This window comes from Centruroides vittatus, unplaced genomic scaffold (genome assembly GCF_030686945.1).
Source record: "Centruroides vittatus isolate TY-2023 unplaced genomic scaffold, ASM3068694v2 contig_7, whole genome shotgun sequence".
Classification (NCBI taxonomy): domain Eukaryota; kingdom Metazoa; phylum Arthropoda; class Arachnida; order Scorpiones; family Buthidae; genus Centruroides; species Centruroides vittatus.
This window is the reverse complement of record NW_027122442.1, coordinates 4,052,011-4,068,785: the sequence shown is the minus strand read 5'-3', so window position 1 is coordinate 4,068,785 and position 16,775 is coordinate 4,052,011. Positions and strand designations below refer to the sequence as shown.

The following is a 16,775-nucleotide window of genomic DNA, read 5'->3' as shown; positions in this document are numbered from 1 at the left end:
CGGCAGTAGTTGCGCCGGCCATCCAGAAAAGTGGAACACCACGGAAATAACCACTGGGATAATCTTTCCCGGCGGAGGAAAATTACTGAGCGCATCTTGGTCGGGACCCGATACCGGTTTAAGTAGCCAGGCCGGGTATGTTGTTTTCTTCGAAAGAAGTTTGGAAAAAAGAGAAATGTGCCACTTGCGAAGGAAAAGGGAGGAAGATCCGCGCGCGAGATAGCGAAGAAAACCCGAAATTAGTAAAACGGAAGGCGCGAAAGAATGCGCGATGCCGGACGTGGAAAAGCGTCGGGAGCGCTAACGGACAGAGAAAAACGGGTTTGCCACCAAGAAAACCCACATTTATTTTCTTTCTGCCTTTATTTCGCCGAAAACGGACCGAACCCGTTCTCCCTTTTCGACTTCCCGAAAGGCGGCGGAACCACCTCGAATTGGGACCCGAAGAGACCCGTTTGGTTGGAAGTCGGTTAACCGGTCCGCTCGAAACCCGGGTGGCTTCGGGCGTTATTTCGGAAGAATGTCGTTTAGAGCCGGTGGCATTTTCGGGGCCCCACCGGACTTTCGCGGTTCAGAAACGTCATCGGAATTTCGGTACGCGCCAGAAGAAAGGTGGAGCGTTGGGGAATTTTCGGAAGCGGTACCGATGAGTCGGTCGGTGGGCGGAAGTACTTTCCATTACGGTACACCGACCTTTCCGTCCGGATAAATATCGAAAAATGAATAGGAATCGTAAAGGTGCCCTTCCGTCGTTTGGTATGGTTAAACGCCGATTAAAAACGAACCGGATACCGCGCCAAAGAATCGAAACAAAGTTGGAACCGAGAACAAAGCATTTGAAAGAAGGTCGACGTTTAACCGCCGACTCCCGAACTTTTCGAATTCGAAACAAAGACGGCTTTTTCCACCACAAAATTAAAAAGACCGTCCGAAATATTTGCTCTCGGCCACGGTAACGGTACCGTTTCTATACTAACGCGTTTCGTTACGCCAACCCCCTCGGAGGTAATACTTCTAGACGTTTCGATAAAAATCGCTAATTTATCGGTCTAGTTTGTCGACTCGTACGTCTACCCTTCGGACCGGTCGAAAACCATTTTTCTACGAAAGAGGCGCGCGCCTAGGTTATCCGGAGAGGTACTACGAATAATACGATGCCGTCCAACGTTACTTACTCCTTTCCGGTCGAAAATCGAAAGAACCTACTGTACCTTCAGTTAACCGTAGGGAAGTTAGCGCCCGGTAAATCGAATCGATAGGGAACACGCGAGAGCGATTTCGGCTCTTTGTCCCGGGGCTCGAGTCAACAGCTGACCCGAGTGACAACCGACCGGCGACGACTACATTGTTCGATCGCGGATAGTTATTTCTTTATCCGCGCACGTTCTTTTCCCGTTACGGTTGGAAAATCAAGTTAAAATCGAACGTACCTAAGTTCTCCCGTGACATCTTTTCCTACGTCGACGTATATTACGTACTGAATGGGTATTAAAAAGAACGGACGGAGGTCGGACGAACGGCCGGACCCACCGTCGACTAACCGAACCACTACCGGACTAGTAGTCGTCGATTATAGATGAATGAATGCGTAAGGAAGGCGGTGCTTTCCGACGGGTCGGCCCGCGTGACGTAACCACGACCGACGTTCCGGAATTGCCACCGTAGACCGAGCGGGTTTATCGCTTCGATTATTACTCTTCCCTCGATTAAAACGCGTACGAGTCGTCGTACCCTTCAAATTTCTGCAAGTTTTCTTTCCTTAAAAATGTCGACTACTTTACGGCTGGTTCTTTCGTCTCTCGTCAGATGGCGGATCCTAACGGATAGTACAAAGCCAAGCTTTCGTGAATGGACGCCCTTACCATTCATTCGCTTATCGGAGACATAGGAAGGCGGTATCTAAGATAAACCGCGATTGCCACTAAATCGAAAGAAGAAGAAAAAAAAATTCTTCCGTATTTTCTCGGAATTTTCGCCCCCGGGATTTTATGACCTCCGGCACGCCGCGTTCCAACAATTTTAAATATTTATAAAAAGACGAGAAAGTGTTAGAAAAATATTTGGATTCTGGCACAAACAAAGGAACAAATTCGGATGATAAAAGGTCCGAAGGGCGTGGGATTTTAATATTTCAATATGGTTTCGTCATTGGTAAACCCCCGACGAATGCCGACATATACCGTATTTAAATTGCATTCCCTGCCCGGAAATTATGGCGACGCGGAGACTTCGAGTGTAGAAATGGTTATCTACTGATAAATTCTTAAATAAAGACTACCATCGATAACAGTTTATTGATTAAATAACTTGTAAACAGAAATAATAAAATGCGTAATAACTGACGCTCGTTTTAACAAAGTATATAAACAAATTCGATAGAACAATAAAGGTTATTCATTAACAAAACAGGAAATGCGAAAATATATTAAACACTAAAAAACAACGAAAGAGTTCATTTTGAACGAAAAATAGTTCTCATTGGATGACCTCCACGTAGAAGATGAACGACGGCGTCGTGTTCTGGGTTCGATTCCGTAAACAGGGTTCGAACGATGGATGCGGGTACCGTGGGAAAAAGTACCGAGACTCGAGCCACTTCTTCCTCTAATTCCTCTCCGTTTTGTTCTTTTCGCAATTGTTCCTCGACTTCGGTAATACGACTGCGAAAACTGCGGACCAATTCCGATTTCGAGTAAGCATCGGCCTTTAAAGCGTACCATAAAACAATTATTACCGGAACGAGAAGAAAGAAGTAAAACCAATAATCAACGATTAAACCATAAAGTGGAATGGTAGACGTGGGTTTCAATACGTCGATCAACGTTCGATCTTCTTCGTAACTTTCCACGCATTGACGATCCCTGAAAAATAATATTCTAACTTGAAGTTAATCCGTAACACTTCGCTAGCAATTATTACTACAATAACAACTTTGCTGAAGGTTTTATAGTAACATTTTCAAAAGCATAATTCGTTTATGGAGCAAATTTTCTTTATGTGAGTATCGAAATTTTTAATACAACGATTACGAAGATCGAAGAGATAATGTGACTTAGCTAAACGCATCGATTCGGATCCTATTTTTCTAGAATAGGTCTATATAAATAGCTAGCTTCAATTTTATCTGTTACGATATCGATGGGGATATTGGACGAAAGGAGAAGCGAACAATATACTTTGTTGCCTGGGAGACTTGAAATATTCCCTTGCATCGAAAGATAAATCTCGATTAAAGTTTTAAAACTACATCTTTAATATCATAGGTTAGAAAGCAGAATTCCAGAAGATATTACTATACTTTATTTAGTCAATAAAAATTTTAAACATGCCGAAGAGGTATTTGCAAAAATTGAAGAAAAGAAAAGGTTAGAATGAAAACTGTACCCGGCATAAGAGAAAATACAGAAATACCATAGTTAAAATAGAATAATAAGTGTAATAACAAGACGACCAACGATCTTCTTGAAAACATTCCCGAAATAGAAACGCATCTGAAATTTCAATTTCTTTGGATTTTAATTAATTAATTAATAAACAAGCAAATATAAATGATTATATCGTTGGAATTTTCATTTGAATAGAAATAACGAATGTAATAATAGTCCTATACCCTTTTGGTTAATGTTACCTATGGTTCCAAGATGGCGGTTCGTCTCTGATTCCAGCAAATAGAAGAAGGGAAACAGCGGGGACGCACGTTCTAACCTAACCTTACCACAGCGGCCGGATGGCCGAGCGGTCAAGGTTAGCAGCCTGCCGCCCTGGGGGACCCGGTATCGAATCCGGACGGGTCGAAAAATCCCCAGGAATTTTTCGGGGGATGGTTCTTCCGGATATGTCGGTCCCCGTCCCTTACCACCCGGTCGCCCCATTGTGGGCCTGGCCGAACCCATAATGGGCTTGCTATAAGAGGCCCTCTTAGTGCCCACTGGGCGGAAAGAGTTACAAAAAAAAAAAAAAAAAACAACCTTACCTAACCTATTCTAATACAATTACCATAATTATTACCAACAAAATTATTAGAATAGGTTAGGTTAGGTTAGAACGTGTGTCTCCACTGTTTCCTTGCTGGAATCTGACGAGCCGCCATCTTGGAACCATAGGTAACATTAACCAAACTTTTAATTAAATAAGCGATTACACGTTACTCCCTTTCTCTATACAACGCTCTAGTTACAGTACTTTAAATCGAACTTGAAATCACATTAGAAATGCCCATAGATTTTGAAAAAAATTAGATTCGTAATTTTTAAAATATAGACCCTAATTGAGAATTTGAGTAAAAACAATTCTCAATTTTGATTAAAGAATAAGTAATAATTTATACATAAGCTAGCACCATATACAACATCGCCATTTTAACGAATTAGAATGGATTTCTATAATGAACTCTTCGTCATATGGCCGCTCTCCATTAAAAAACTTCCATTTTGTAAGAGGCAGAAGGTAAATTCCTCTACGCCGCGAAGAATTCGAATTCGAACTGAATTGGTGATTTTTCGTGATACTTTAGATAGGGACTTCGATTTTTTCAGTCTCTCATTCGTATTGTCTATTTCCTTACACAGGGATTCGTTCTCAACGACTAACTTCGAAACAATTATTTATCCAAGTGCGCTGGTACGTTTTACAACGAATGAAATCGAATTACATCCGTAATGGATCGAAGAACAAAATTTCCCACAAATTAACCACAAACTATCCGAATCCGTACGAAATCCATAACCTTTCATCCTGCGAAAATAAGCTGTTACCTGCGATTATTCCGGCTGTGTTAAAATCATCGAATATGAAAAGTTGGTTAATGTTATCTATGGTTCCAAGATGGCGGCTCGTCTCTAATTCCAGCAAATAGAAGAAGGGAAACAGTGGGGACGCACGTTCTAACCTAACCTAACCTAACCTAATAAATTACCATAATTATTACCAAAATTATTCGAATAGGTTAGGATGGCCGAGCGGTCAAGGTTAGCAGCCTGCCGCCCTGGGGGACCCGGGATCGAATCCGGACGGGTCGAGAAATCCCCAGGAATTTTTCGGGGGGTGGTACGTCCGGATATGTCGGTCCCCGTCCCTCACCACCCGGCCGCCTCATTGTGGGCCTGGCCGAACCCATAATGGGCTTGCTATAAGAGGCTCTCTTAGTGCCCACTGGGCGGAAAGAGTTAAAAAAAAAAAAAAACCTAACCTATTCTGATAAATTATCATAATTATTACCAACAAAATTATTAGAATAGGTTAGGTTAGGTTAGAATGTGAGTCCCCACTGTTTCCTTGCTGGAATCTGACGAGCCGCCATCTTGGAACCATAGGTAACATTAACCGAAAAGTTTATATCGTTTGTGATTTAACAGAGAAACAAATACATTGTTGCAACCTAATTTGTAATTTCTAGTGTATTAACAGATTCTCTTGCTTTTCACCTGTATACTTATGTCTAAATAATTCACAAATGTTTTTTCTAATTTTAATTGAGACTTTTTCTTTTATTGTTTATACCTTCCACGAATTCAACAATCCTATTACTAGTTGTTACAACATAATACGGGAAAGTTTTATAATCGTGTCAAAATTGACCCTCCGGGTGTTTTGCAAATCTCGACGTTTAAGACCCCTTGAACTTAAAAAAGTAAAAAATAGAGTGTAAATTCCGTGGTTATGTACTGTACAGTACGTGTGTGTTTTGACATCTATTTCGTTTAATATTTCAGGGTGGGATAAACATTAAGAAACGAAATTTGGCATGGTAACTTGTATATAATGGACATTGATGCTACTAAATTTTGGTGGGGAAAGGTCGACGGATAGGAAGATACAGTGTCTGAGGTAAGATTTAATGAACATTTTATTCGTACAAGTTTTAAGCTCTTTTGAAATGACGAAGATTTTCGTTTTATAGAATGTTTTCAATGTTTAAATAATTATCTACCTATCTATTTACATATATAACTTCTTAAAACTTTTCCAGAACTGCTCTTTATATGATTTTAACTACAATTCTAAACTTGATAATGAAGTACAATTCCGTTCACTGTTGCTTTAAAGTGAACATAATGTGATAATTCCTGCAAACTGTTTATAGTGAAGTAAACTTTGAAATGATTTGTAATGAAATAAATCCGTAATGCACCACCGTGTGTACGTTTGAAGACCGAAATATCGTTTTATTAAAATGACATTGGTACCGATACCAAAACTGTATATAATGAAAATTCTTGACACTACTATTACAGCTTTTGACGCCTCTGATATCACTACTTTCTATAGCAAAATAATCACGAATGTAAAACGTATTCATTGAATGAAGGTTTTATACTTATTGTCTTTCGTGTACATGTAAGATAAAACGGTAATAATTTGATAACAATTGATCTACGAACTCTTGACTGCAGTTTTTGTACATGTAAGGTTTACAAGGAATATAATTTTTGGAGATAAAGTCATAATCATCCAATTGTTTCATGTCGTTTTTATTGAAAAAATAATCTATGCAATAAACTCTGGGTTTTATGCATAAAACCCAAAGTTTATTGTTCTTCACTTGCAAATTTTCTAATTAGATTCTGTTATTAGTGTTTGACTCGAAATTCAAACTCAACTTTGTGTTGATGAATAGGTGAGTTAGAGGTTTGGTTTATTTGTTTACGGCAACGCGACACGTGGACGATCTGCCAAAGGAGGAGAGGTCTTTCTAAGGGAAACTGGTCACTATTTAGGTGTTACAAACCTAATGAAAATCCGAAAAAACCCACGTGGCCAGCCCGCTGGCGAAGCGCGAATCCACGACCAACTACCAATATTCAGTGATTTTATCCACTCTGCCACTGATAGACAGGGGTTAGAGAACTTACTTGTTACAAACAGCATGAGTACCCATACAGTATTCACCAGGATGTTTTCTATATGCCTTTCCCTCGTTCGTAAGTATTCCAAAATCTATCGCCGGTCTGCATTTGGGAGAATTCCGTCTTTTGCAACATACATCACACAGTTTATCTTCTTCTTCACATTGGCATGTCTAATTTTGAAGAAATAAGTAAGTACTGAAGGATAATAATTACGATATTATTTGTCCATCTGAAAGAACGCCGCACTTACCATCAATCCAAAGAACAAACATACCGACTGATTACACGAGCCTCCAGAACACACTCTAGAATCAGTTTGGCAGGGAGTTCCGTCAAGTTTGGGAATTGCGGAGGGACAGCGTTGTGAATTTCCATCACAGTGTCTTCGATCCTCGCACTCGCGAAGTGTGGTTCCACAAGTTCTATTAGTGTCGGAATCCACCCGGCAATCAGGTGTGCAACAGGGAGTTTCTCTCGGACTGCAGACGTAACCAGAGCTGCGTCTAATGGTGCACTCGTCGTCGGATTCATAGCCATCCCTGGGAGCGCAACAGGGATCAACTCTATTACAAGTAAGGAACGTCCCACAGTCGCATTCTTCGCCTAGTTCGGTAATGCCATTTCCGCATAATGATAGGTTGTAATTTAGTAGACAGGAGTCACCTAATTCGAGAAGAAGTCTTAGTGAATAAGTGGTAAAGTATCACAGATATCAGAACACTCACCTCTTTTGGCTAAGATGGCCGATATCTGGGCGATGCTACAGGGCGAGAACTTACGATGATTGGGTTTCGTACCGTCGTTAGAAGTGACTGCCATGATGAAATTTCCCACTTCGAACCCGGGAGAACACTCACTCTCCTCTTCGCGATCATGATGGCTACCGAAACTATGGCCTATTTCGTGAGTGAAGGTTTCCACGAAGACCATCCTCGACATCTGACTTCCGTTATTAAGTGAAGTAACAAAACCCACGTTGTAGCTGAACAATCTGTCATACATTTCACGGGGTTTTTCGCAAATTCCTCCGGGAGGAGCCGATGGATTTGCACTGGCAGTGAAGGCCTGTCCGACCACGGATCTTTCGAAATCGATATGAGTGAAGGTGTAAGAAAGACAGTGATCTTGCACTCTTCGCTTCAAATCCGACATGTACTTCTTCGGGTCGGTAACGGCAGCGCCCGTCGTATAGTTAATATCATCTTTATTTTTATAAACGGAGATTTCTTCGATTCTCAAACCGACGTTATCCAAAATTCCATCCCCGTTAAAGTCAACTTGCTGAAGGATTTCGTTGGCTTCGCTGACCACGAATAGCATCTCGGCGATGACATCCGCTTCGTTAGAACCCAGAGCCTTGTAGAAAGTGTGATCGGAGACGATCTCTATCATACAAACTTTGTTGGCCCATTTGCTGTTTTTCGAGTTAGCTTGGATTTTAATCGGTCGATAAAAATCTTCTCCTTCATTTCTCGAATTCCCGTCCATCGTCACGGAACCGTTCCTCCACATTTTTCTAAAAACGATCGCATTATAAAGTGGACAGTCTTTTATATAATCGCTTAGAGGTTCCACATCATACGCCTCGTCTCCGATATGTACGATACACTGGAATATTCCTTTTCTGTGATAACCCCTGACTTTAGAATCCATCCGATCGACTAATATACCTTCGTAGAGGACCACGTTTCTCATCTCCTTCCAGGGTATTGATCGACTGCGGGATCTGTCATATATAGTGATTTTGGCATCTTCGTTAATAGGAAGATCGTACGTTTTTGTCGCTAGAATTCGAAACGATACGTTGAATGCCTCAAATTGTATTTTGAAAACATTCCCAAAACGAAAAGAAGAACCGACGTTTGGTCGGGTTGCAGAATATTCGATATCAGTTAATGAATCGACAAAAGAAACGTACTGGTAGACGCCTCGAACGTTCGAAGATCTGCAAATACCGACCGAACATTCGAAATAAACTAAAGAACAAAACATCACGAATAGTTTTGTAAAGCCCGCCATTTTTCGTAATTTCACGGCGCCGTCTTTGTCACTAAAATTAGAACATTTTTAAAATAATATATATAAGAAGCGGTTAGTTTATATTTATTACATTAGAATAAAATTGATTCGAAAATTAAGTATTTATTGAAATTAAATAATTTTGATACATGCCGGTTAATTTTCATTAATTAAATAATATTTTATATATAAAAATGTTTCTTTTCGAAGACGACAGATGGCGGTAATTTGTAACTTTTTTTATTTGTATATTTTCTAAGCAGTTCGAATTTTTAAGTTTTAGTAATAAATTCAAAATTACGTTTCGTATTATATTTATACTTTTAATGAAATTTGACGTATTATATTAATTAGGTAAAATAACAAAGTGGTACTCAAAATGGACAAAACTGGAACATATTGTCACCGATGTCGGATAAAACAGATAATAATTAATGAAAAAATAAATATAACACCGTTTGTTGATGTCGAATACTATAGACACAGAGCCTGCTTATCTGAAATACCAACACTAATTTAAGTTTAAGCCTGAATATAAATATACGCGATGGCGGAACGTAGTAAAAGAATGTTGTAACAATACCCTTGTTCAGTCAGTCGAGCTAATATCTCCTAAGGAGACAAGGAAGAATAGCGAGTCACTTTACAAATAGTATTAAGATGCGGTTTTGCGCATCAAGAGCCGTTTATGATTACATTTTCTCCGTTAAGGATGTTATTTGCCAATACCCTGAGCTAGTTTACGTGGTTCTTAGAAGAAACTTTCCAAATTTGGCTAAATGAGATATGGAACTTTCAGGAAGCAACTCGATTTTATACAAAATTCAATTACCAACCGCTACTCAGCAATACTCAGCAACCGCAATTTCACTTACTTGCCAAAAAACTTACTCAAAACACTATTTACGAGTTCAAGAAAGGCTGTAGGTGAAAAGATCTTATCAAAGCTATAGACTGTGCCCTTAGGAGTAAAAATATGGAAGGGACAGGTGACCCTTCACGTGATATAGCTGTCCGAAATCAACCTAGCTGGAATTTTGAAGACATAAGATTTGAGTAAAATTTAAAAGTAAAAAAATACGGAGCTATTTCTTAAAACAACGCTAAAAATCAATCGTTTTCTACTTTACTAGACACGGCTAATAGCTTATAAAATGCGAAAAACTCCGTTGCATCGACTACGATCGGAATCACGCTGCGCGCTCTGTCAAGCTTATCGTTGTTTAACAAGAAGCCCGGTGAAGATATTCTATTTCGCCAAGGGTCACAATTAGAGATATGGTTCCTTTGACTTTTTTCCTCCTCTAACGGCTAAATTTGGGGGTCCATCCCTTTCGTTTGGAACTGCAATTTTACCTACGTTACGTTGCGATGAAGAAGGAGATCTCAGAACTTGAAAGCGCAGTTGAGGAACAAAATTCAGGTAATGTAGAACTGATATCGTTTTGTATAAGTTGAATTGCTAATACTTCGTTGAATGATATTCTAATTTTATTTAATATATCCATTCCACGGCCGAATGACCTAGTGGTCAATCTACCGCTCTGGAAGACCCGGGATCATATCCAGATGAGTCTATAACGCTCTAGGACTTTTTCGGGTGGTGGTCCATCCGGATATGTCGGACCCCATCTTTCACACTTGGTAGGCCTATTGTGGCCGAACTCATAATGGCTTGCTAAAAGACGCCCTTTAAATAAAGCAAAAGAAATACAATTACTGGATTTTTTATTCTAACGACAAAATTAATTTCGTCGAACTATGTCTTCTCAAATCAAGGAAACTATTTTAAAAAATCAGTTAATTCAACGCAAAATTTTGCAAGACGAAAAATTTATTTTGTGGAATGTTCATGGTTTTGCAAAAAACAAGATAATATAAAGAATTGGTTATCAATGAGTCTAATCTGGTGGCATTGGATTGCATTGAGATTTGGTCAACCAAAGCGATTAATATTTACGAGATAATGTATAATACTAGTGAGCACTAATTATCATATTGCCAAGAAGCAACAAAAAACAATAAATATGGCTGGCCATCGGGATACTATGGATGATAAATCAAAAGCTCGTAAGATCTGAGTTAATTGAATCTCGCCCATAGTATTTGGCTATTTTGTTGTCTGATTTAAAATATATTTCCGATGCAAATGTTTTGTTAGTTTTAGTATACCGGAAAAATTAAATTCAATTCTGGAAAAGTTGACAACATTAATAGACAATCATTGGGCTAGATTTGATAAGGAATTAGTGATGGACGATTTTAACGCTCATATAGAATCGCTGAGAAGATTGCCAACAATGGGCTTATAAATATTTTGGATGCCATCATAAGAGGTGAAATGATTAAGAGTTCAGGAAGAAATATAAAATTTGCACACAAACATAATTTGATTTGACTTTGATTTCGATCAACTCAACTTGATAGTTTTAATATTAAATTGGCCCGGCGCAAAATAAACTACAAAATAGAATAACTTCAACAAAAAAAACTTTAAATGAAAAGAATAATATAAATGAAAAAAACTAGTAGAGTAAAGTAAACTCTATTTCGTGAACAGTACAGTACATGTAATAACGGATTTACTTATATAGGAGAAACAAAGAGAGAACTTCAAATACGATTAAAAGAACATATTGCTGACCTAAGATACAATAGATAAAAATTGTTTTTCACCAACATTGTTTATTAAACAATTTTAATATTGAAAAAATAGTGCTACTCATATTGTAGGAAATTTAAAGAAAGTGTAGAAATATTAAATACTAGAAATAAGATTAAAGAAAACAAAGTATAAAAATAAATTATAATTGACTTAAATTATTATAGAAAGGAAACTTATAAAAAAAATAAACCAATAAAGGAAATGAAAAATGGGTTAATGTTACCTATGTTTCCAAGATGGCGGCTCGTCTCTGATTCCAGCAAATAGAAGAAGGGAAACAGTGGGGACGCACGTTCTAACCTAACCTAACCCATTCTAATAAATTTGTTGGTAATAATTATGGTAATTTAGTAGAATAGGTTAGGTTAAGTTAGAACTGCGTCCCCACTGTTTCCCTTCTTCTATTTGCTGGAATCAGAGACGAGCCGCCATCTTGGACCATAGGTACATTAACCGAAAAATGTATTTATAGTAATAAATAAAAATATATACGTGAAATAGGTGTAATGATCAAGGGATACGGTATGTTATGCAAATTTTAATATTTTATTTATAGTAGTAATTAGAATGAATGTGAAATAATATAACAATCAATTTTCCACGATTTTAAAAATTCATAGAAAATTAACAAATTAGATTTTCAAAATTTGTTGAACCCTACGTTGATAGAACTAAATAGAATTCTAACGAAAAAAACTGTTTGGTTGTTCCATTTACTCTTTTCGATAAGTTTTGGAAAAGGATTTTCCCATAGAAAAAGCATTAAATCTTTAACGCTATCTGCTGAAGATCGTTAATAAAAGCATGAAAATGCTTTATGGAAATCAAACTATATCCACTCGATTCAAAGATAAAAACATAATTTAATATATCTTTAGTAAAAATATCAACGATATCATTTGACCCATTCAAATGATACAAAATGATAGGAATAGATATATGATATATGAGTGGACTTGTTGATAGAACATTTGAAATCAATTAATTTATAGATATATTCAAGTCATTTAAGTTTACACGTTACAGACTTTAGAAATATTTCAAATGCCTTGGATAGCTTTATATCATTAACAGCCAATACATGTCAGTTAAAACCAACTGAAATAATTTGAGATCAATTAAGATCATTTAACATTATGTTATTGTGCATTATGATAAATGACATCATAAATGTTAAGTGATTTAAATTACTTTTAATTAAGTGACTTTATATATTTGATTATACTTTTATCTATTTATGAAAAAAAAAATTTTAAAACTTCTCTATTTCAGAAAAATCAAACGCATGTTTTAATTAGTACAAAAATTAATTTAATTGTCTAAATATTTGTAGAATTCTCTTCCATTTCCATTGCACTTGCACAAACACTACGAAAGTAATAGACGCAATATGTGTTATAGCTATTGTTTCGAACGTATACTACCGACATCTGTTGAGTAAATTTTATATTTTTGGACACGATAGTTTAGTTCTATCTGTAATTTTGAAATCTGATTTATTACAACGAAAAAAAAAACAAAAACATATTTTTTGCATGTGGACGGGATTCGTACAACACACGAGATTGACGAATACAAAATATTAAATTTGTTTCTTTCAAACATTATCAAAAAAGTAGCCTATATTTAGCCGAAAAATTCAAATTTAATTTTAACAGTTCGTCACCTTATGAATATTGATCTGTAATTTCGAAAATTAATAACAAATAGCAAGTTTTAATAACGTTGAATTCATAAAATATAAATTTAGCCATTTATTATCCTCATATTTCTTGAATTCTAGCAACAAAATTCGTTAAAGCGTCATTACCCGATATAGTGAATTTCGGGTCCGGAACTTCACACCGGATTTTAACCGAAGAAATACCTACAATGTATTGTTTTCATATTATAACTATAACGTAAATGAATCAACGCTACTTTTAATACGAGAAAAATTCATAAATTATTTAGTGATGGGAATATTAAATTTATACAATCGAAAAGAATTCCGTTGTATCACACATGACGTAGGTAGTTACATTTTTCTCGCAACTTCGAATGTTGCGAGAAGAATATCGATCTGCTAATAATATACAGGACAGTTACTAACAGTGCAGGCTATTATCAACCGAACGTGACTATATCGAGTGAAAAATGAAAAAGTAGAAAAATAAATCCTTTTCTGGGACATTCAAATTTAAAAATTGAATAACATTAAAATTGTTTATAAAAATACGGAATGAGATTTCACTGTAAAAACTTTATTATATACATTACGTTATATATTTTCTATTTTCAGATTTAAACATAAGGCCGAAATATCGACAAACAGAATTCTTCCTTCGGTCTTAACGTTGAGAATAAATAGACCAAAGCGCTACTTCCTAACTATGTGGCTATTGTATTTTATTCGTTTATTTGTTCTAGACATCAATAGATGTTGTGTATTCGAATATTCTTCTATTAATAAATAAGACAATAAATATAATTATCAAATGCTTCTCTTTTATTTAAGAAAAAAGTTCTTCTAAATAAATGGCATGTATTTGTTGGTTGGAAGAGACTTTATGGGTATGAGAGAAGAAAAATGTCGGAAAAAGAGATTTTTGATCCGTATAACAAAATAAGTAATATAGATATATAAAAATTGGGTTAATGTTACCTTAGGTGCCAAGATGGCGGATCGTCTCTGATTCCAGCAAGGAAACAGTGGGACGTACAGTACGTTCTAACCTAACCTAACCTATTCTAATAAATTACCATAATTATTAGCAACCAAATTATTAGAATAGGTTAGGTTAGATTAGAACGTGCGTCCCACTGTTTCCTTGCTGGAGTCAGAGACGAGCCGCCATCTTGGCACCTAAGGTAACATTAACCAAAATTGTATTGCTTTAATAATTACTTAAAATAAAATAAATTACATAACAAAATGAAAAGTAATTATAAAAATATTAAAGTATAAATATAACATTGTAAAGAAATAATGAAGCTCTCGCTAGCAATAGAAACCTCGGGGGATCTCCCCGTACTTCGGTATATTTAGATACATAAAATGGTTCTTAGACATTATTTTGATAAACACGCATTAATAAGAGAAAATAATACGTATACGAATATAGTAATGGATATGGACAATGACTAAATGCATCAGTTTAATCTTGCACAAATATAATTTACTTGTATTTGTTATGATTTTCTTTCGCTATTTTATCGAATTATTTATAAACATAGGTAAATAACTTATTGTTTGATTTAAAATGTAGTAAACAACATTTTGAATTTCTCAAGATTTGAACATTTTATTTGAGAAATTTCTTTGATAGATTAAAATATAAAGTGAATAAACTCATTTAGAAAAATACGCTTTATATATAAATTTATCGATCGAACTAGAAAATCGGATTAAAATTAATTAATTAATTTATTTATTTATATTATACATAAGCAAAGACGTAGTCATTACGACATACGTTTAAAATCCTATGTAACAAACAAAAGCATACAACCTCACAGAAATCACAAGTAAACCAAAATAAAAATTAGAGAGAATAAAACAATGCTCCAACGATGCAACAACCTCTTCGTAAAGTACATAAATTTGGCGGAGAAGCAATTCTTAAAGGATAAACACACGAATCTTCACTAAAAATGATTATTGCTGTTTTGAAGTTTCGTCGCGCTTATAATTTATACCAGAACGCTTTCTCTCTCCTTCAATATTTACAAAGAAACTAACGAGAACAGGCTTTTGTATTACTTTAAAAAATAATACTTTTAAGCAGTTTTTTAAAATTGATAATTGCAATATTATATTATTTTTTTATTTGTTATAACAAAAGTAAGCTATGTTGCATTGTCCCCAAAATTAGGTCCAATTAAAAGTAAAAGAAATAGTGGATCGATTGCTAAGTAATAATAATAATGTTCTTTATTCCTTTATACAATAGTATAGTGTAGATAAAATGGATTTTATAGTACGTTTGTCCGTTAAAGTCCATTTTATTCTATTTCGACTTTATAAACAAGAGCCTATTTTAATTGATAATTCTTGTTACTTGTCTCGTATTGTCTACAATTCATAAAACGTGACAGAAGAGTCTTTACTTTGTAAGATTTTTATTTAGTTAATTTATTTTTTTCCGAATCGAAATGCGTATAAAAATATACACAAAGAATAAAAGTTTTATTTCTAAATTGTAAATGGATGCTAGAGAGAGAGAGCGCGCCTGTAAATTTTAATACGAAACTCTAGAAGTTTCTTTAATATTTTTATTACTCCTGGATGATATTTATAAGATCGAAATAGGGGATAAAAAAAGTTTTTCTTCTTGGACTATAAACGAAAAAGAAAACACGAGGTTCTCGCTAATCTTCTCGGTTTGGTATAGTTACTGAAGCAGGCAATAAGTTGACTGCAGGTGTAGATTGGAAGGCTGCATCTATCATGTCACCAGCTGTCTGTAGGAGCGAGAGCAGAATTTTGAACAGCCAAATCATTTGTTAGTTGAGAGAATACCTAAGAACGAATAACAAATATTTCTTGTTTCGTTACATTCCATAGGAAAGAAGAGTAATCATTCGTTATAAACAAATATATCTTTTTCTGTTGTTCTTATTTAAAACAATAAGAATTGTACCATTTATTTATATCTTACGAATAAACAAATTTATTTTTTAATGTAGGAAATATTATAATTTAAAAATAGATCATTTTTCACAACTTAAGCTATTCTCGATTCGTATTTTAAGAAAATTCAAATCTGTTTATAATGGTAATTTTTTTTTTTTTAATATATTTTTAGACGTGACTCGTGCAAGGACTACTTTCTAAGATCAATTTCTTATATATTTTCCTTTTCAATTACTATTAAAACTACATCTTAGCCTTCGGCTTCCTTCTCTAAATAGATTTTTCGTAGAAATATTATAAAAGAGAAGTGAATTTTTTTCGTGGAATCATTTTCCGGAGATAGTGCCAAATTAGACCGTTCGGTTAAGAAATTCACGAAATTCTATATAGATCTATAATAAAAGTGTATTATATAAGAGGTGTAACGATATTTATGATTTTTCGGCCGTTCGATCCGTCTTAAATGGCAATTATTTTTAGGAAAGTGACAAATAATTGAATATTGTAGCCCGAAGAAGTAATGCGTCGGCATCAGAACTTTTTACTTCACTGGAAACTTTCCTTTTCACTTTTAATTCTACATCTCTACTGTAATGGGACACCTTATCTAAACTCGGGTGCCAATAAT

The 16,775-nt window shown here is 35.6% G+C and overlaps 2 protein-coding genes across 2 annotated transcripts in view; both read right to left on the bottom strand.

Moving 5' to 3' along the window:
• The window catches only part of LOC136980513 (cyclin-dependent kinase 4-like), a 42,618-nt gene extending 40,904 nt beyond the window's left edge, over positions 1–1,714 (bottom strand). The window contains exon 1 of the mRNA XM_067276649.1: positions 1,431–1,714. The gene's annotated coding sequence lies outside the window, so the exon portion shown is untranslated. The remainder of the gene's footprint in view (positions 1–1,430) is intronic.
• A 570-nt stretch (positions 1,715–2,284) lies between these two features.
• On the bottom strand, positions 2,285–8,886 carry LOC136980495 (disintegrin and metalloproteinase domain-containing protein 10-like). The gene is made up of 4 exons (XM_067276625.1): positions 7,574–8,886; positions 7,099–7,511; positions 6,852–7,018; positions 2,285–2,861 (listed from the first exon to the last, which is right to left on the bottom strand). The coding sequence occupies exons 1-4, from the start codon at positions 8,865–8,867 to the stop codon at positions 2,453–2,455; spliced, it is 2,283 nt and encodes a 760-aa protein (XP_067132726.1). The 5' UTR covers positions 8,868–8,886; the 3' UTR covers positions 2,285–2,452.
• Between the last annotated feature and the right edge of the window lie 7,889 nt (positions 8,887–16,775).

What these genes read in the sequence shown, in the direction of transcription:
- LOC136980495 (XM_067276625.1), bottom strand. Translation starts at nt 8,867, where the DNA reads ATGGCGGGCTTTACAAAACTATTCGTGATGTTTTGTTCTTTAGTTTAT. An exon ending in GGCCATCTTAGCCAAAAGAG is followed by an intron (nt 7,512 to 7,573) that starts GTGAGTGTTCTG and finishes TTCTCGAATTAG; the next exon opens with GTGACTCCTGTCTACTAAAT. An exon ending in ACTCATGCTGTTTGTAACAA is followed by an intron (nt 2,862 to 6,851) that starts GTAAGTTCTCTA and finishes ATTATTTTTCAG; the next exon opens with GGATCGTCAATGCGTGGAAA.